The sequence below is a fragment of the Akebia trifoliata genome, chromosome 12 (assembly GCF_017979445.1).
Source record: "Akebia trifoliata isolate Shusen 1 chromosome 12, ASM1797944v1, whole genome shotgun sequence".
Classification (NCBI taxonomy): domain Eukaryota; kingdom Viridiplantae; phylum Streptophyta; class Magnoliopsida; order Ranunculales; family Lardizabalaceae; genus Akebia; species Akebia trifoliata.
Genome location: NC_141386.1, coordinates 2,059,755 through 2,080,593, shown reverse-complemented (window position 1 = coordinate 2,080,593; position 20,839 = coordinate 2,059,755). Strand labels below are relative to the sequence as shown.

Below are 20,839 nucleotides of genomic sequence, written 5' to 3'. Positions count from 1 at the left end.
ATGCGGTTTTGGGTGTATGATTGTGTATTTTCCCTAGAAAATGAATTCCGACTCAAATCAAATTTTCCCTTTGGTAGGAAAAATGTTTTCCCACCCTAGCCTACGAAAATGATATTTTGCTACCTTCAAAGATTATTCTCTCACGACTATGCTGCCCCTCCAAATTCCCGTGACCTATTTTTTTGGAAGATTCATATTCCCTTGAAAATGAATTCCTTGCAATCATACAAGGCCATCAACGAAATTCGTATCTAATCACCATTTTTGACTAAAATGACCTCCTTGTCCTGGCCTTATTACTACTCATCCCATCTTCGAGCCCTAGTTTTAAATGATCCAACAATTCTATATTTTAGCCTAAGATCTATTTTCTCATTTAAATGACTAAAAAAATTATGCAATCCAATTGTTGTGAAGTATATCATTGAGAGAAGTTCTATTGTTCGATTTTGTGGTTTAATGGTCAAGATTTCAATCAAAAGTTCAGATTGTAGGCCAAGTTTATTTTCCGCTTTCTAATACAATAAATGATTAAGAGAAATTTTACTACCACCCCAACTTTTATTTACATCACACCAATCTTTTTAGATTAAACAGTTTACATATTCAAGAGTGGACTTTTAGTTGGGGAAATGCCCCCCACAAGAATTTGCAACCTCTCTGAGGATGTATAAGTTATTGCTTCTTCTTTTTTATGGGTAAGTTGGACTTGAACTCACGACCTCAAAGTTGATTTGCAATTTATCAAACCAACTGAGCCACGGGTATAACTCTTATATAAGCTATTGTGATAGATAACATCAATGGACAACAAAATCCGTTACTATTGGCCCCACAAAAATTCCCCCCCTCTTGATTGCCCCCACAAAAGTTTTTCCACACTTAGTTGCCCCTACAAGAATTTTAAAACTCTATAAGGATATATAAGCTATTGAAATAGATAACATATTAACAATGGCGGATAAAAAAAATTCTTTGTTATTATCCTCGCAAAAAAAATCTCCCTCTCAATTGCTCCCACAAAAGTTTTTCCACAATTAATTGCCCTTGTGCGGGCAAAATCCTGATTTTGCCTCTGTATGGATTGGTGTGTTATAAGTCAAAGTTGGTTTGTTAATAGAAGCTCTCATGATTGATATCCATTGCCCTTAGATTAGGGGATTTAGGGATGTACATTTTACTTGAAACTCGAAACCCAAACTGAAAATGTGGATCGAATCTAGACCGAATCAAACCCATTAAAACTTGGTTCGAGTTCGGTCCTAGTCTCCCTAGACTGAATTGAATTCAAAAATTCGTTTCGATCCAATTCGGGTTTACCCGAATGTACATGCCTAACGGGCTAAAATCATTTGATCCATTAGTATAGTATCGGTACCGAAACTGACCAATTTGTGCCCATGTTTTACTTTGACTAGAGTTAAGGTTCCTATTACAAATAGTCCATTTCTTGAGCCCCTTTTTTGTCATTTTTCTTTTAAGTCGATCCATTGTCTCTAAAGTCTAAACCATTAAAGCAGATTCCAAGATGGTCAAGCACTCGAGCAGGACTTTTCTCTATTATTCTGTGTGACCAATTTTGAATTTCGGATCCAAACTTATCGGAAAAAGGATTAAAGAAGCTTCATTGAATTAATTAGAATCCAATTTAATGCTAATTTGACCATTAAAACGTTAAAATCTTCCCAAATTCAAAATTCAAACTGAGTACTATAAACAACTCCTCGATTCTCATTATCATGTGTAAAGTAGCTTTTTGAATCAATGATGACGATTGTACAGCCGCACAACCAAACATAAAACACAACAACTTCTCGAAAAAAGAGCTTTTAAAATTTTTAACTGAAAAATGTTATAAAATTTGCTATAAAATATGGGAGGGATGTGCTTTCGATGAACGCGCTTTTGTGCAATTTGTCTTTTTTAACATATATAATAATTTTAGAAGTTGAATATTCGACTCGAATCAAATGAGAGTATCCTTAATTTATATATAGTTAACAGATATTTTTTTAATAATTTAATATAAATAAGAAAATTATATTTTTGGCAAAAATGTTGTATATGATCGAATAATTTGGTCAACTTTTTTATCCTAATCAATGCATTTTTTTTATATACTTATATATGACTTTTCGAGTTGAGTTGGTGAATGATTTTATTGAGCTTTGAAGCTAAATCATTACAAAATCGAGAACGATCAAGTTTTGAGTTGATTCGAAGAATTTTCAAATTATTTTATAATAATATGTAGAAAGTGAATTTTTTTAATATTTTAATAAATGCATTAAAAACTGGATCTCTTGATCATTAATTTCATATCTTAAAAATAAAGAATTGATATTAACACACCATCATTTACTAATGTCACACCAATTCTTATGCAAATCACCATTGAATTGCAATAATTGGTGTGGCGTTAGTAAAAGTTGGTATGGCAACTCTCTAAAATTGGGAATTGTTTTTACACCAACTTTTACTAATGCCACACCAATTCGATGCAAATCACCATCGAATTACTCTATAAAAATATGTTATTACGTATCTTAATCATTAATTAAAAAGAGAGAAGGAGAAAGAGTTTCTTTTGACACCTCAACTTTTACTTATTCTCATTCATTCAATTACAAATTTTTTATTTAATTAGGATATATTAAGTAAAAGGTGGGATGCCAATAGTAACTTTCAAAACTCAATCAAATCGTGTTTCAAAGATGGGCATACTCATCAATTGGTGCTCATAATCCAAGACGACACAAGGGTATACTATCCTATTACATATGATCTCATGAACACGCCGTATGGGCATACGCCTTTTATATTCATGGCACGTGGCACACTATCCAGCCCACCAATTAGTGGACCCACACACGAGTTCTGAATCTGGGGATTGAATTTGAACCAGGTGGCATATGATGGCAATATTGTAATAAAACGAAAACAAAAGGATTGACTCGACATTTGTGTCAATTAATAATGACGAGAAAACTGACCATTATCGACACGCTTTGCGAAATGGTAAGTTGTGCAGAAGGCAGTGTTCCCTTTGGTGAATATGATGATTCAAGTCAAAGAAAGGGCTCAAATACCGAAATTACCCTCCCCAAATATCTGTGCCAATGGGATGAGACATAGATGATGCAAGCTTGAAAAGTACAAATTTCGAAATTCAACAAACCATCAAATCCACTAATCATTACTGATAAGAAATTAAAGATCATATTATATTTATATATATATTTTATAATTTATACATACCCTCTGAATTTTGGTAAATAATTGGGATACCCTTTTGTTACAAACATTATTCGAATATTTAAATTTTGTATTTAATTTTTCAACTGTGCATTTTTAATGTTATTGAAAGTATGGCTTATGAGTTATTATTTTCATTCATTTTCTTCCATTTTTAAGAGTGTAAAGTAATTCCCATAATCTTTTTTAAAAAGTTTCAATCAATTCATTTCATTAGATAAAATTTCAAATTAAGGATTCAATAGAACCCGACGAGTTGGCTAAATGGCAATTTTGATAAGTGGTTAATGCTCATAGATTGACAGTTCGATACTAGTATGAGCATTAATTTCTCAAGGACCACCCGCAAGGACGCACCCTCTTTTACGTCGTGAGTGCGATGTGCAGGTGTTAGGGTGGAAACTTGGGCGAGCTAACTTGAACTCTACCCTGGCTCAATCCGATTGATGGGTGAACCTGGGTTGGATTATATGGAAAATGAGTTGAGTTTAGACTAGAAAACTCAACCTGAATTGAATTCGAGTTGAGCTTGAGTTGACACTCCGGACAACTCAACTCAACCTGAACTCGATGATATTTATATAATATTAGTTTTCTCTTCTTAAAAATATTTGTAAAATTAAGGAAAAAATTAATGAATTGGGAGATTGTGTAAAAATTTATTTACTAGTGATTTTTTTTTTTATTGTATTTATTTTTTAAGATATAAAATAAAATCCATATGTTGATCAAAATGAAATTAGATTTGCTCAATGAGCCCAACCAGCCCAAAATTACCTAACTTGGGCAAATCCGATTTTAGAAGCTCAATCTTGGATTAATGAGTTCTAACCTGACCGTTGAGCTCGGGTTGAGGGTTGAACTACTAGGGTTGAACCTGAGTTGACCCTCCAACACGCCTAAGTTGCAACCCTAGCGGGCATTGCTCAAACACATATATGAGCTCTTTGTCTACAAAGACACTTGATTATAAACATAAATATATGGGAACAATTCATGGCACAACAATTATGACCACAACTATGACAAAGATTTTTGTAAACCACTTTTGATGGAGTTAGAAGTTTCGAAATGGACTGATTTTTTGTGAGGATGATCCATATAGTAAGAAGACCATCTTCACCAAAAACCAACCCACTCCAAAACTTCTAACCCTAATTTACAAATTGTAGAATCGTGGACCATCAATTTTTTGTAAATCACTTTGATAGGTTAGAAGTTTCAGAATGAGATGATTTTTTGTGAGGATGATCTATATATATGGTGAGGAGATCATCCTCACCTAAAACCAGTCCATTTCGAAACTTTTAACTCATATAAGATAAAAAATGTTATCATAGATGTTGTCACAATTGTCTGATATGGCTAGAAAGTTTCAGAATGAGCTGATTTTTTGTGAGGATGATATCTATAGTGAGTAGATCACCTTAACAAAAAATCAGCCAATTGTGAAACTTCTAACCCAATGAAAAGTGGTTACAAACTAACAGTAAAAAATTGACAGTTCATGAGTCTTCAACTAATAAACTATGGTTAAAATTTTCAGAATTGACTAATTTTTTTTTTTAGGATGATTTTCTCACCATAGAGATCATCCTCACAAAAATCAGCCCATTCCAAAACTTTTACCTCATATAAGACAAAATATTTTTTCTAGAATATTGTTTAGGATTTTGTCGAAAGAATGCTACCTTTTATATATATATATATATTAAATTAATGATATTAATTTTTAAACCAAAGATTTGTTGTTTTGAAAATTATGTGCTAAGTTGATGAACCAATGACACGACGCCATGAGTACTGAAAAGTTACCAGTGCCACTTGCGACGACGCACCCTGATTTATGTGGTGCGTGTGATGTGTAGGTGTTGCACAAGTCAAAATATGAGCCCGATTCGCTGTCTACATGGATACCTGGTTATCGATATATATATATATATATGTTAAATTAATGATATTAATCTTTAGAGTAAGGATTTTCTCTTTTGAAAGTCATTTATTAAGTTGATGAACTAATGGCACGACGCCATGTGTATTAAAAAGTTACTAAAAATAGAACACTTAACCTGCTCCCAAATTTTCTCTCAAAATTTTTTCTCAGTGACCAATCACCTTTCCTCATTTAATACACCTGGTGTCATGCCATTGGTTCATCAGCTTAGCATGTAATTTTCAAAACAACAAATGTCGGTTCTAATCTTTATTGGATAATTGAAAAATCTTTTAATAATAAAAATAACGTTGTCTTTCCATAATTCTTATCTTGATAGGTAAATTTCTCAATAATTTTGTATTTTCATTTTTCATTAACCAAGAGAAATATACAATAACAAAATTAAAATAAAATAATAAAAAAAAAATTGATGAAGACTATGAAAGCAAATGAGCTCATTCTCAACAAAAAAAAAAAAAAAAAAAAACTGTACTTTTGATTAAGCAAGGTTGAATGGAGGAATAATATTGATTTAACCAATCCCAAATCTTTGGGATAAGATTTGTTATTATTTTATAAAATTTGATAGATAAACAATTCGTTCAATACAAATTATTGAGAACAATGTAATTTTTGACAATGTGATACATTTCTCCATACACTAAGTGATTAGATTGAATTGTGCAACTTGATTTGATTTTGCCTTATTTTGAGGTCCATCTATAAAAAGGCATTCCAATACTCAAATAAGGAAATTAAGTAGGGCCTGGCATAGGAAGTTGAACACAAATTGAGGTCCAGGAAAACTTGATAAAGATTTTACATAATACCAATGAAATTGCAAACAATACTTCTTATTGAACAATACCATCAGGCTCCACAAACCGTAACACTAATCTCATTAAAAACAGGTTTACATAGTGCCAATAACGAAATATTTGTAGTTACTAATCAATTTAATTGACAAAGTCTCTGGGTGATGATAGTATAGACCTAGGTTGGAATTTTTACTAACGGGTTACTAATGAAATAAAAATAAAAAATAAAAAACTTACCCAAAAATTTGATCTATATATGTATTTAAAATATCAAAAAAGTCAACTAAAATTTTAGACAAATCTTTGTGATGGATATTTCGCATTAACTACTTTACCTCATTGTCCCCAAGAATGTAATCAACATTAGTGCATCAATTAATTGACATAGGTAAAATGTTGGAGATAAGAAAACTAGAGACAAACATGAGTAAATAGATATCACATCAAAAACTAAAAACTAGAAGAAAAAAAAAAAAAAAAAATACCCAATGAATGCCTGACCCACCACAGAACAAGATAAGAGAAGGTGGGCCCACACTAGACAGAGACCTTCCATCCAATAGTAAATTTGAAAGATCTAAACAACCACACAATAATAAATAAATTAAGAATCAGAATATCAGCTAAATATACAATTATAAGAAGACACTTGGTTCTCATTTTGGCATATGGCCCACCATTAAAAGGTCCCATACTCCTAAAAATAGAATCAATTTCATTTTATTGGACAGTAAACAAAACCTCCTTTAAGTAGAATTTTTATGATCATGGTTTCTGATTCTCTGATCTGATTGATTTTGGGGACAGGAATCAAATGATGGGGCCCATTCAAATTTATTATAGGGTAATTTTGAGATACCCTCTGGTTTGTAGTTAAATTTTGAGAAAACCCATTTAAATTTTAACTGATGACATAACCTTTGACTTCAGCATTTAATGTGAGACTAACAAAAATTGACTAAAAGGCCCTTGTTCTTCATCTTGTCAGAAGGCCAATGATTTTGTCATACGGCCAATATTTTTTCCCTACAACTCATTGTCTTCAGCCTTCTTTAATGAATTTGGTAAATTTCTACTTCTACACATCATTTTCTAGCAAAAACTTCAAAATTTTAAAGGAACCCTTTTCTCACAAGTCATTTTCAAGGAGATATCCCAAATATTGATAAAAAAATGAGGATGTGAATTAAATATGAAATCCACATGTCATAGTGGGGAAAGGGTACTCCATTTTATATACCGTACAAGTCAAAAATCCTATTATGAGGTTGGACTTGAGGAGTAAAAATATTATTTCATTAAAGTTTGAATAAAATGGTTTTTTTTTTTTTTCCAAGAAAAAATTAAGGGCTTTTGACAATAAGATGAATATAAGGATGTAAGTTAGAAAATGAGGGAGGTGTCTCTAATTTTCATCAAAATCTACAAAACTTGCCTTAAATGTACAATTTACAATTCAAACACTGAAATCATAACACCTTCAAAAGATTCTACATTTGATTACGAAAAAACATAATTCCTTGATGGATTACATCAGATCAGAGCTTCTGATACAAAGAAATTCAAATCAGATCTTTTTTTTTTCGAATTTACACACATTTTGTGTTCTATTCTATTGTAACACTAGAGAAGTTAAAAAGAGTCTATTAGCTGCCATCTTCAATCTGCCCTCATCACCATCTTCTCTGCTGTAAGTAATCCTTATCAGCTTCCTTAACAAACTCAGTTGATCTATCAAACCTACCCATTACAGCATTTTTAAAATTGACAGCTTCTTGAACATGTGAACACGACCTCTGCATCCGAACACCGCTAAGACTCGCCCTAGACTCAAGCATTTCATGAAGTGCGAGTCTTTTCTTAGGCCCAGGTTCGGGTCTTTGTTTCGGAGCGCTATGAGACCTCAGTTTCGCCTTAAACGATTGTGTGTTTGCCATGTAATTAGGAAAATTCGAGTACCCACGAAAGAAGCTCTCGGCACAAACGCTCTTGGCTGGTGTCACGGGTGCATTCGACCCATTTGAATTCATAAATCGAGGTGTGCTTTGTGCAGTTGAGAACCTACATTCATCGCCCGTTAAACCCCAATTGTAGTCTTGGAAATTTCGGGGATCAGGTATGGATAAACGAGGAGGAATTTGGCGAGGGAGTGGTGAGGAAAGTGTTTGATAAAGTGGGTCTTCGATGGAATCTGAAATTGAAGTATTGGTTCTATGGGAACGAGATTTAGGCCTACAAGTATCAATTTCAACAACCTTTGGGCTCTCATCGAAGGTGTTGATAGTGGTCTCAAGTGATGCAGATAGTCTACGACTGTGAATCGATGTGGTGTGATCGCTTCTTGTGTCGTCAAATTTTTCCTGAAAATCATCAAACAAAAGACTTATAGTGAAAAGTTGAACATTTTATAAAAAGAGGTACACTTCCAACTGAAGCTTACAATGGATTTACGAGGTCGAATTTCTGTCTGAAATCTGTGATCTTTGTTGAGTAGAGAGCGAGTTTTATGCAGTCGAACAGAGTTTTGAGCTCTTATGAGAGCTTGCATACAGTGAAGAGTTGCGGTAGCTTGTTTTCGAACAAGATAACCTCGAACGAGAGCTTGTAACTTAACCAATCCCTTTAAAGCTCGATGAGCTTTTCTTGCCTGATTAGAAACCCAAATCAAATTCAATGAAATAGAGGTTCAAGAGACAAAACAAACTAAATCAAGATAACCCAACTCACAATTTCAGCAAAAACAAACTCTAAGATTAGATCCAACAAAACATAGATTAGAGATACAAAACAGAGTGAACCAAGACATCCATCCCAACTCAAAAAATTTGAGCAAAAACAAACTCTAAAGTTTGATTTAGTCATCAAATCAGATTCAATTAAACAGAGATTGGAGAGATAAAATAGACTGAACTTAGACAATCCAAACTCACAAAATCTCAGCACAAACAAACTCTAAATTTAGATTCAGTCATCAAATCAGATTCAATTAAACAGAGATCAGAGGGTGGAGACACAAAATAGACTAAACTTAGACGACCCAACTCACAAAATTTGAGCAAAAACAAAATCTAAAAGTTAGATTCCTTCTTCAAATCAGAATCAATTAAAAAGAGATTAGAGTGACAACATAGACTAAACTTTAGATAACCCAAACTCACAAAATCTCAGCACAGCAAAAACAAAACTCTAAAATTAGATTCAGTCAGCAAAATTGGAACTTCGAACTAAATTCTTATTGAAGAAAATTAAAGTTTTTTTTTTCAAAAAAAATAAACCCTACTTACCAAATATCCCCGAAAAGTGGTCTGAATTTTCACAGCAGCCCATCTCTCTCGTCCTCCACCAAACATGGTTCCTCTTCCATGGCTCGTAAGTCTCACAACGGCTACTGCAGCTTGAGCCGCCGCAACAGCAGCATCAGCAGCCGCAGCCGTAGCTGCAGCCACCGCAATTGCGTGCTTGTTCTGCTCCTTATCTGACTCTGTGTAATAAGACCTCAGCCAAGCTGCCTCAGCTGCTGATACATTTGTGGGAACAGAGCCCGGGATCTGACCCACATTGCCGGAATCCCTCCCAGATTTCCCAAAACTCCACCTTTTCTTCTCTTTAACATCCGAATTCTCTCTCGAATCTTTATCTTTCTTCATCCCAAACAAACCCTTAAACCATCTCGTCGCTCTTCCCATTTCAGTAGAAAGAGAGAGATACCCAATAAGCCCTACAAATGGGGAAGAAAGTTAAGAAGGTAAGAGAGACCCAGAAACCAAAAACCCATGTAGAGTTTTCAGAGAAAAATGTTCTTTAAAGCTCCAAAAACTCTCTCATATGCTGTAATCAAAGATTCTGATAACTGTTCAGTCCAGATAGGAGAAGAAAAGAATAAATAAAAATTAAAAAAACAGTCATTTTTAAAAAGAGAGAGAAATAAAGATCAGAGATTTTTGAAAGATGGAAAAAAAATAAAAATAAAACAAAAAACTGTCACCTCCTCGTGATAAACTGCATTACAAGACAAAAAAATGTCACAGAAAGATACAGAGATTAAATAAATGAAGATAAACGCTTGAAAACCAAATTAAATAAACATAAATTACGGACAACCCAATAGAGAGAACCATTGAAAAAACATAAAATCACAGTGAGGGAGACTGAAACCCCTCCTTCTCAAATTCAAAATAAAAAACAAAGTCTACACAAGAGCACCTTATTTCTATTCTCTCTCTCTAATTACAGAAAACCCAATACCCACTATTGGAAATGCAAATAATCTCAGAGAGTAACTCACCTTCTAAAATTCAAAAAAAAAAAAGAGCATCTTTTTTTTATTTATAAATTTTTCTATCTAAATTTCTGGAGAGATGTGTCCTTTAAAAAGAAAGATACCTCAGTTTTCTCAGCAGCTGATAATCTCGTGAATCTCTCTCTTCCTTGTGTGATGTTGTTTCCTCTCTCTCTTTCTCTCTCTTTAAAGCCTTTGGTCCCCCTACTTTCTCCTGCTACAGTGTTTTACTCTCCAAGCTCTTAAAACACAAAAACAAAGAAACTTGAGTTCTTAGATTGCAAAGAAAAACAAATGGAGAAATGGTTAACAAAGAGCCTTCCATCTATGTACTCCAGTGATTCGCCATTAAAGCTCAACCATTTAAAGTGGTTTTTTCTTTCTTTTTTCTGACCAACCCAAAGCCTGCAACTTCTTTCTCTCTTTTGGGTTGTGGAATATCTTTCCGTTGGTTTGCCGTATCTTTCTGCACTTTCAGAATTCTTTACAGATCGTCTATGATACGTATTGTCAACTCTCTCTCTCTCTCTCACACACACTCACTCTGCAAAGAAAATCTCTGAATCGAAGCTTTGGTGAAAAGGCTCTTCTCGATGAGTCTACTTTTACCAGATCTGAAAGTATTTAGTTTTATAGATCGATCGATGAAAGAAAAAAAATATGTTGTTTTTTACTTCAAATTAGATATATAGAGAGATTATATAGGCACACCAAAATGTACTTATAACACGCCAATCCATTGAATTACACTAGCTGTCTCGGGTAAGGTGCAACTTGATCGGGTTAAAATCGAGAACCAAAGCAACCCGATAAGTTTTTGTTGATTTGGTTCAGTTTTGAACAAGTGACGGTTTGGTTTTGAATATTCCACTCTATGTTCAAAGCTTGTATGAAACCAAACCAAAAATCTAATCGAGAATCCAACCTTATATAATAAATAAATAAATTTATTATAAATTATTTTAAGAATTAGGCCATATTTTAAAGACATTTTTATGAATAAAGTAATGCTCCTTTTGTATAATGAAACTTTGTGTTTATTATTTTCATTCATTAAAAATATATTATTTCCAGTTAGATTTATAGGATATTGGCAATCCATAGAATCAAATTGATCTTAGTTGTTTTGGTTTTGTTCAGTTCTGCTGATATTTTGATTTAGTTCTGGTTCTTATTTAGTGGAATCTACTTATGTCAGTTTGATTCCAATTTAACCACAAACCGAATCAAATTGCATCTTAGTCTACGCATATATTGATGTGTTATAAGTAAAATATGGTGCGTTAATGGAAGTTCTCTATAAATAATGGGGTCATGTAATGAAATGTAAGTCATGTAGTCTTGGGGGTTGGTTAGTTAACCAACTCCTTGTTCTTTTTAAGCCACGTAACACACTTGTCCAGGATATCTGACCATGGCCCAAAATCTGCCCACTTTAATTTGTAGCGTTAAATTGGTGAAATTGTTCATGATGGATTTATGCAAGTCCCTATATTAGATCAATGGTTAGAAATGAACAATTAGATCAACTTTTAGTGTGTATAGCAAAGTTGTCAACTGATCAAGTTAGAATTGAAATCCATTCCCAATATTATAAGAATCGTGCCAGAGTGACCTCAAAATTGGACCTCATATCGTATATCTTGACATGTTAGTGGATAGGAACATGTAGAGGTAATTTCGTGTTACCTCTTACAACTTAGTTCCTTCTATTCCCCCCCACGTTCCTTACTTCTTTCGATCAGTGACAATACCAATGTGGTACTTGCCAAAATCCCTTTGATGATAAAGTTAGCTCTCTAGTTCATTAGTAATGGATTCTCTAACTTTTCGAACTCCTTGCCTCTCAATCTCCTTCTCTATTTATAGTTCTCTTTTAGAAATCTCCTCGAGATTCTTGATCTTTAGTGATCTCCAACAAGGATTCCTTACCTGTAGGAGAGGTTACTGGGAAGGGAAATATTCGTTTGGACTCCGTTATCTATTTCCTTAATTCCTAAGATCTTCCCTAAAATCAAAGGATTTGAGTTGATTCGAAGCAATCCATAAATCTACCATGCTCAGTCCATATACTAGGAAAAGCTGACATTTGAGTTATGCCCTTCAGGCAAGATAGGTGTCCTAGGTACCACTTAGGAACAAAACTCATTTAGTTTTAGCCTCCTACTAGTCTAGCTTTTGGACACGTGTAGGATCCAGATATCTTACTAATTTAACTCTCTATAGAACCATAAATGCTTTTTCACTCGTATCTTGAGAAAAAAATATATGGTTCCCATACACTTTCATGTCAGGGTGTGCGATGTGAGGTCCAATCTTGAGGTCACTTCAGTATTATTCATGCAATAATTACGAGTAGGGGTGTCATTGTCAGTATCATTGTTTGTGTTTTACAAATTGTTAATTTGGAAACTTGTAGATTTCAATTATGATTTTCGAATCAATGGATTGGAGATAAAATTGTTAAAATGTTACTCTTTTAACTATTTTGATTCTCCATTTTTATCGATTTCTATCAATTTTGATCCTCAATTAATTTGATTCCCAAATATTTGACTGAACCTTTTCCAATAATAAATGAATCCAATACCGTTGTATCTGCTTTGATTTCAAATCAGTTTTTAGTAAATGGGTAGCCATGCACACCCCTAATTAAGTACCAAGGATTTGAATTTCAATAAGAGCCTAATCCATCTATTTATTGCATTATTGATTAAATTAACACCCAATAATGTGCTTGAAATATAAAAATTAGTATTTATATTTTGCTAGAAATAAGTAGGGTGCAACTTGGCTGGTTCAAACCAATAGCTTTGGATTGGTTTGGTTCAGTTTGAAATAAGTTCAATTCGGTTATTGGTTAATAAAATAGAGAACCAATCAATTTGGTTCGATTCTTCATTCAAGACTTGTGTAGAACCGAACCAAACCTCCATATAATATATATGACATTTTTTTTTGAGAAATGAGTAACTTGTTATATGAATTAAGAAATTTCATTTCTACTATTTATTTATTTTTTCATTAAAAATATATTGCTTTAAAGCAATTTTACAGGATATTGGCAACCCATATAACCGAACCGAACCAAACCAAACAGACCTTAGTTCGATTTGGTTTGGTTTGATTTCTAATGTGGTGTAACCAATCAATGTTGGTTCGGCTCCAATTTCCAAATCAAATCAAGTTGCACCCCTAGAAATAAACGATAAGTATATATATGTTAAATCGAAATGGTTCGAACCCAAACTTAAAATAACAGATGTTGGAAACCCATGAGAGTCTAACAAATTTCTCATCGGATCGGTAACTACCCACAATCCAGTCCGAACCCGATCCATTGACTGGCCTACAGTACATACTGATACAGTGTACTAGCGTAGTACCGTATAGGCCAAGTCACATGGATAGTTGGCCCGCAAAAGCTTGCAAAGTGGCACGTGTGGTCGCTGTCCAACACTTTTTTAGAGCTAGAGAGAGGATTAATAGAATTTCACTAAATAGTATAAAGAATAATGCTGAAGTGACTAAAAGCTGTAATCTCATATCGTACTTCTTGACGTGAAAGTGTATGAGAACCATAGATTCTTTTCATCGAGATATAAGTAAAAAGCATCTATGTTTCCCATCCACTTTCACGTCAACAAGTGCGATATGAGGTTACACCTTTAACGTCACTCTAGCACGACTCAGCTGCTATGCTATTTGCGAATGCAACAGTGAATCTGTACAAGTAAACAAGAATCTTTTTGTAATTTTATCGCAGATTCGATAAACTAGTAAACTTGAGAGGTAGCTGATAAAATGCCATTAGATTCTTTCTTTATTTTCTAAAATGCCCTTCATATTTTAACAAACTTAGGTGGTGTTTGACTCCGATTGTAAAAGCGCTTATTTTAGCTTTTGCATCATTAAAGCGATTTTTTATTGGTGATTTAGTTTGATAACAAAAAGTGCACCACAAATTTGTGTTTTTAAAAGCAAATATTAAAAACGGATAAAGTCTGTTTTTATCATTCCCATTTGCGGGAGAATCTATCACTGAAAAAAAAATGGCTTATGTGAAATTATTGAAATGCCCCTCATACTCTGAACAAATTACAACTTATATCACCATCCAATTTTTACCTTCTTCTTGATAGAACCTTACACAACCCTAAGCCTTATACAACCCACCTTCAAGTGTCTTCGTAATCTTTGCGAATTTAAAAGCTCCTCTTGTGGGCTTTGCGTCCTCTTCACCGTCTTCTCTTTTCTTTTATTTTTAGGGTTTCATTTTGATCGATAGATTTGTGGAAAGAAAACTAGTCTGGAAATGGCGCTCTTTATTCTTGTCAGATCTACATCTCCTCTGATCGAAGGATCTCGAGTTGAGGTTCCACATATTGATTGCGGAGTTCGAGCTCATGAATGATCCAAGTTGTCTTTGGAGATTTTCATATTTTTATCCTGATTTTTTTTTTTAATATGTTTTTTATGACATATGTACCTTATTTTCGAATTCAAGATGATTTTGGTAGAAATTTTCACACTTTAATCTTATTTTTAAGTTTTTAATCTATTTATAATGACATCTATATCTTATTTTGGAGTTTATGAATGATTCAAGGTGACTTTCGATGATAACTAAAACTAAAACATTTCGGGAGAGATTTTCATATTTATATCCTGATTTTTTGTTTTTAATCTGTTTTTGAGGACCTAAGTACCTTATTTTCGAGTTCATGAACGATTTAAGATGACTTTTGATGATGAGTGCTGAAGCTCAAAATAAATTTTCATACTTTAATCCTAGTTTTTGTTTTTAATTTGTTTATAATCACCTCTATATCATATTTTCAAGTTCATGAATGATCCAATGTGACTTCCGCAATAAGTATTGAAACTGGAACATTTTGTGGGAGATTTTTAAAAAGGATGCAGTTTGTTATGTTGCTGGTGCTACTAAAAGTTTGTTGTTTTGAAGGATATTTTGATTTTTTTAACTATCCCATAGGCTATTGGGGCTGGTTTAGCAAAACCATCTTGTCAAATTGTTTTTTAGTTGTTGCCTTTTGATCTAATTTATCATTAGGCTTTGTCATTTCCTATCTAGATGGCATAAAGGAATGCTTTGTACTTTGTATCAATTGGTCAACATGTCATTTGCTTCCTTGCTATACTAAGCAAACTTTTAGAACTTATCTTTGTAAATAGTTGTGATTAAAAATCAAATACACATTAAACAAGGATAAAAACAAAAAAATCTCCGAGGATCAATAAGGCTTGAAGGATATTGGAACCTCCTTAATCAATTACTTTCCACCTATGTAAAAGGATAGAACACTTGTATTGATGTTGACAATAACAAATTATTGTTGGCACGACTCCTAAAAGCCCTAGATGTCGATCATACTACGAGAAAATATCAACATTATTAAGATTACAAAGTAGGAAAAATTAATATAATCATTTATGGACTATCTTGTAATAAGCTTTTTTCAAAGAGTACAATGATGTTAACGTCCTAGTATTCATTTTCTTGGGGTTCAAGGGATATTTACAAGTCAACCAATCAGTGTTATAGAAGGCACAAATGGTGTTTTAGGTGCTCGGTGTTGTGATGTGGGGCCAAATCACCTTGCCTTCTCTAGGCTCTCCATTAAGCTCTTGGCGTTGTCATGCATGCCAAATCACTTCACCTCTTTTAGTTGCTGAAATACAAAGGTAAATAAGAAAAATGAAAAATATATCTTATACGTATTTGTTTGTTGCATATTTTTCATGTTTTTATTTATTTTAATTATATTTATTATATTAGTTATGCTTATTATGTTTAAATGATGTCAGAATATAAATGACATATTATGTGGATCTGTTATGTATATGAGATATTATGTGGATATTAGAAGATGCTACCAAAATTTTGATAGAATTATAAAATTTATAAATTTATTTAAATTAAACTAATTATTTTTATAATTTTTTAATATAAATTATATATCTATATATTGTGTAATTATATATTTATTAGGGTATTCTGGTCATTTTACCATAATACAGTAGAATCTAGCAGTTGTATCAAACAATAATTATCAAATTCTGGTAAACAACACAACACTTTTACAAGACTCTATCAAACAAGTTTTTCAATGTTCCAATTTTTTACAGATGTTACTGACAACTGTTTTTAGTCATAGAATCTGACATCAAAAGTTGACAACGTTATCAAACGAGACCTTAAAGAATGGTCAGTATCACTTGGAATCTAATTCATGGCTGACCACTCGACCATCCTCTTTTGTGGGAAAAATGGCAGGGCAAAATAAGGCCTTTGATTGATTAGATAATTACGGACATGCACACACCACTGAAATGGTGTCCTGAAATTGATACTTTTTTTTCGATTACCACATACGTGGAATTCTGTAATTTCAATAGTTCCCGGTCCAAGACATTTTCAAGAAAAATTTGTTTTAAAAAATAGAGCTACTATTGACGCATCATTTTACTTACAACACACCAATTCACATATACACAATAGAGATGTTATTGGCACCCAAACTTTCACTTATTAAACCCCAATTTAAAATAAATAAAATGGTGAATCTCCATTTAGTGCCCTGAATATGACGAAATTCCGAGTTCAGTACACTATTCATTTTTATTCCCAAAACACGCATTCATCATTTTTATAACCTACGATGAGTTCGTCACTTTTAACATCTACGAATTCGTAGATATACCAACGAATTCATTGATTGAACAATGTACCAAATTTGGAATTTTGACATAAGTTGCACATGTTTTGAGAAAAATTCCCAAAGAGGCGTTAGACGTTGTTTTTGAATGCTAAATGGACGATGTTTTTGGCAACTCCCCTTTCTCTCTCCTGCTTATAGTGAAAAAAAACTTTTGGATTTGATCACTTTGTGACATTCAAATACATGATCCGATGCAATGGAGTTGTAGAGGACAAAATTATACGAACTTTAAAAAAAAACAAAAAAAATTTCTCCGTTGAATTTTATTTTTAAATTTGCTTGCTTGGTGGCTGTCTATTTTCAACACCTTGGATCAAGCTCGAAAAAAAATATGTTTTTTTAATTTCTTTTTTTAAATATGAATATTTTCATGAAATTTAAAAAGGTTGTGTTGTTGGATTGTCAATGTGATAATTGATGTGGACCCAATGACCCTTTTTAAGATTTTGAAATCCAAAAACATAAATTGTGGGTAGCGAGTAAGAGAGAGAAGCTCTCTCTATTGTTGATGTCATTGCACCAGATGTCAAACGTTTGTTGGGTTGTGAGCCAACATGTAATAGGGCGTACGCCAATTTTCATTTAGCATTTTTTTTTTTATTTTTCTTTTTTAAATCAAAATTTAACGAAATTTAAATAATAAAAAATCAACACTTTAAGTTGAAAATAAATAAAATTTCGACACTTAAAATGCCGATTTAGGTTCTTTTTGACAATTATCAAAAAATTATTACTTTTTTATTAATAATTTTTAATTCAAAAATTTTGTTATTATAATTTTCCCAAGATTTTATATGAGTTTAATCATAATTGTAAAAAAAAAACTACCAAAATTTTTTAAATGAGTGTTATAATATTGATATAATAATTTGAGCCAAACCTTTGTAATATTTGAATGGTGTGTTTTAATCTTTATTTGGGGTGTAATAAATAATTTAAGAGCTAGGGTGTAATAAGTCAAGGTGCCAATAGCAATTCTCATAAACAATCCTCCAATTTTGATTGAATGGGTGTGTTATAAGTAAAAGTTGGTGTGCCACGTCTCTCAAAAAGTAAAACGAGGTTCACCATTCACCACCTACATCTCATTGTCGCACAATGGGATCGTACTTGGTTTGTCCCACCTAAGAGGGGATCCCCATGGTCATCATGGTGAGAATGACTCAATGCAAAAAAAAAAAAAAAATTAGGGAGAATGATTGAAGGACTCTTTATTGAGAATATGTAACAAACAATCCCCTAATAAAGAATTCAGACCATTTAAATCTCACTTAATAAAATATTAGTCTATTAAAAACCTTTTGAAGGTTTTTAAAGAAAATTATCTGAAATACCCTTTTAACAATTTTACAAAGTGTTTGATCTAAAAATATAGGGAGTCAAATAAAAAATTTGACCAATTTATTTAGTTATTAATATTTATCTGAAAAATAGAAATAAAAATTCTATTCATTAAAATCTAAATTCAATATAATTGTATTTGACTCGTTTGTGTTCACTTGGTAATTTTGTAGTTGAATCAATTCGATGAGTATTCAAGTCGAGTTTTAAAATTATTTTTTAATTATTTATATATTTGAATAAATCTAATATACATAGACCAAATCAGTTTGATGATGATCATACTCATCTCCATCATCATCATCGATGTAGTCATCATCATCTATGTGATTTAAAGATTATTAGTTTTGGTAAGTGACATAAGTTTTTTTTTTTTTTTTAAATTGATTTATAAGAGATGATCATAGTTAAGAGGCATGTCATTAATTATAAAGCATAGGAGTAGCTCAAATATTCTCATATAAACATGTTTCTTTAAACTTCAAAAATCATTGAAAGGGTAATTATGGTTTTTTTGCTTCAAAATTCTTTTTTAGACTAATATTTGATAATTGGGTATTATAGAATCTATATTTTTTTAAGGGATTTTTTGATACATATTTTCAAAAAATAAGTCTATGTGGTCATTGTCCCAACAAATTTTAACCCTTGACGGGTGGCTAATACTTGGATTAGGCATTCTTTATACTATGCAATATTTGTCAACAGATGTACATACAATCTATGTAGGATTAACCACTTTAATGGGATCTTTCCTTCATCAAGTGTTAAATCCAACTATAATTGACCTCACTATAGAAGAGGGTTTAGTTTGATATGACTCCAAACCCTAGACGGTATGACACTAAATAATAGATTGAATAATGGGGTAACATGTAAAAAACACACAAGGATCGATTGCAAACTCAAAATGTGCATATCTCTTTCAAAATAAAGTTTTGAGGAAAAAGAATTTGGTGAGAACAATTCATGAAAAACAATTATGATATGTGCTCGTAAGTCGTTATGTCATTAGGAGCACGAATTTGTTCTTCCCATCAATGCCAAAAAGTTGGAAAATTTGCTTAAAGGACCTTGATGGAGGGATTTGTTGTTAAATAGTTCCAAAGTTCTGGGCAGTAGCTTGATAGTCCATTTTGTAATTTTTTATATATTTCTTAATGGCCCTTCATTATGGTTGAGCTTACCACTTTTTATATATTGTCAAGGTTAACATTTTATTGTTGAACTCAACACTTATCATTGTCGGACTCACCACTTATTATTGTTGAGTTTGATAATTTTTTTATAAAAAACAAAAACCAACGAAGTCAACAATAAAAATTGGCTAGCTTGACACTAAAACCCACTTGTTTTCGTTTTTCAAGTTTTTTCAACTAAAATACATAGAAAGATTAACTGAAAACTTGACAGAACAACTTGTATAGATGATTTCAAACAAAAAGAATTATTCTTGGTCGATTTTTCATTTAAAAGTGAAGCAAAATTTTTTGAAAAACCCTTAATTTTTTACATGTATCTTCAAAATACTTGAAAATGACTTCTTCTTTCTTCTCAAATCCTTTACATCGAAATAAAATCTCTGAAATTTGATTAGGATGCAAAAAATCAAAAAAAATTAGATGAAAATAGTGAGTTTGAACGGTTAGGGCACATTTGTCGTTTCAATCATGAGAAATGTGGGGGAGTGAAGCTCAATGACTAATTAGAAAGAAAAGTTTACTAAATGGACTATCAAGATAAGCCCTAAAACTTAGGAATTAATTAGAAAAAAATCACTTTGTGAGAGTCCTTTAAATAATTTTTCCCAAAAAGTTTGATGTTATCTCCTTTAAAATGTCTTGTGCCGTGCTCTTTTGGCCTACCCACCACCACTTATTGTGAGATTTCTTACTTACAGAACAAGACAAGCATCCGTTCCAACATGTAGAACAAAAGGCTTCACTTATATATTTCCTTCATGGTTGGTTTCCATGCAACTTGCAGAATGTTAGAATTTTTTCCTGGAAAGATTCTTCATGACTTGATGAACAAGAAATTCCACTCATGGATGGGTTCTTCAGGACCTACACAATACAACTTTATGAACTCTACTGGGGTCCATTGTAATTTAAAGAAAGTAAATTTAATTTAATGGCATCAAAATCCATATATAATCTTCACAAATATGATATAATTTATAACAATACACCTTGTTAGGATGCATCGCATTCTAATATCCTAATATACAAGTCTTCACTCATGGTTGCATCAGAACCTATGTAATCGGTTTTGCTAATAGAGTAGTGAACTGTGAACTGCAAACTGGTACAAATCGAACCAGTTCGAGGTTTCATTACGTGAAAACTGAAAAATTCGACAGACCAAGACCCATGAATTTTAGAAATTGAACTTCGACAGCTTAGGGTCACCAAATTTTTTTATGTTCCCTATATTCGACAATTTCTCCCATCTTTCATTAATTTGA

The 20,839-nt window shown here is 32.4% G+C and overlaps 1 protein-coding gene across 2 annotated transcripts; it reads right to left on the bottom strand.

Annotated features, from left to right (window-relative positions):
- Positions 1-7,481: 7,481 nt before the first annotated feature.
- Positions 7,482-10,916, bottom strand: LOC147388549 (protein IQ-domain 26-like). 2 transcript variants are annotated; one of them, XM_086419516.1, is made up of 4 exons: positions 10,393-10,916; positions 9,294-9,727; positions 8,450-8,656; positions 7,482-8,369 (listed from the first exon to the last, which is right to left on the bottom strand). In XM_086419516.1, exons 2-4 carry the CDS (start codon positions 9,693-9,695, stop codon positions 7,683-7,685), a joined length of 1,296 nt encoding a protein of 431 aa, XP_086275642.1. In that variant the 5' UTR covers positions 9,696-9,727; positions 10,393-10,916; the 3' UTR covers positions 7,482-7,682. The 2 variants fall into 2 exon arrangements, with proteins under 2 accessions (XP_086275642.1, XP_086275643.1); XM_086419517.1 differs by lacking the exon at positions 10,393-10,916 and having other exon boundaries at positions 9,294-10,291.
- Between the last annotated feature and the right edge of the window lie 9,923 nt (positions 10,917-20,839).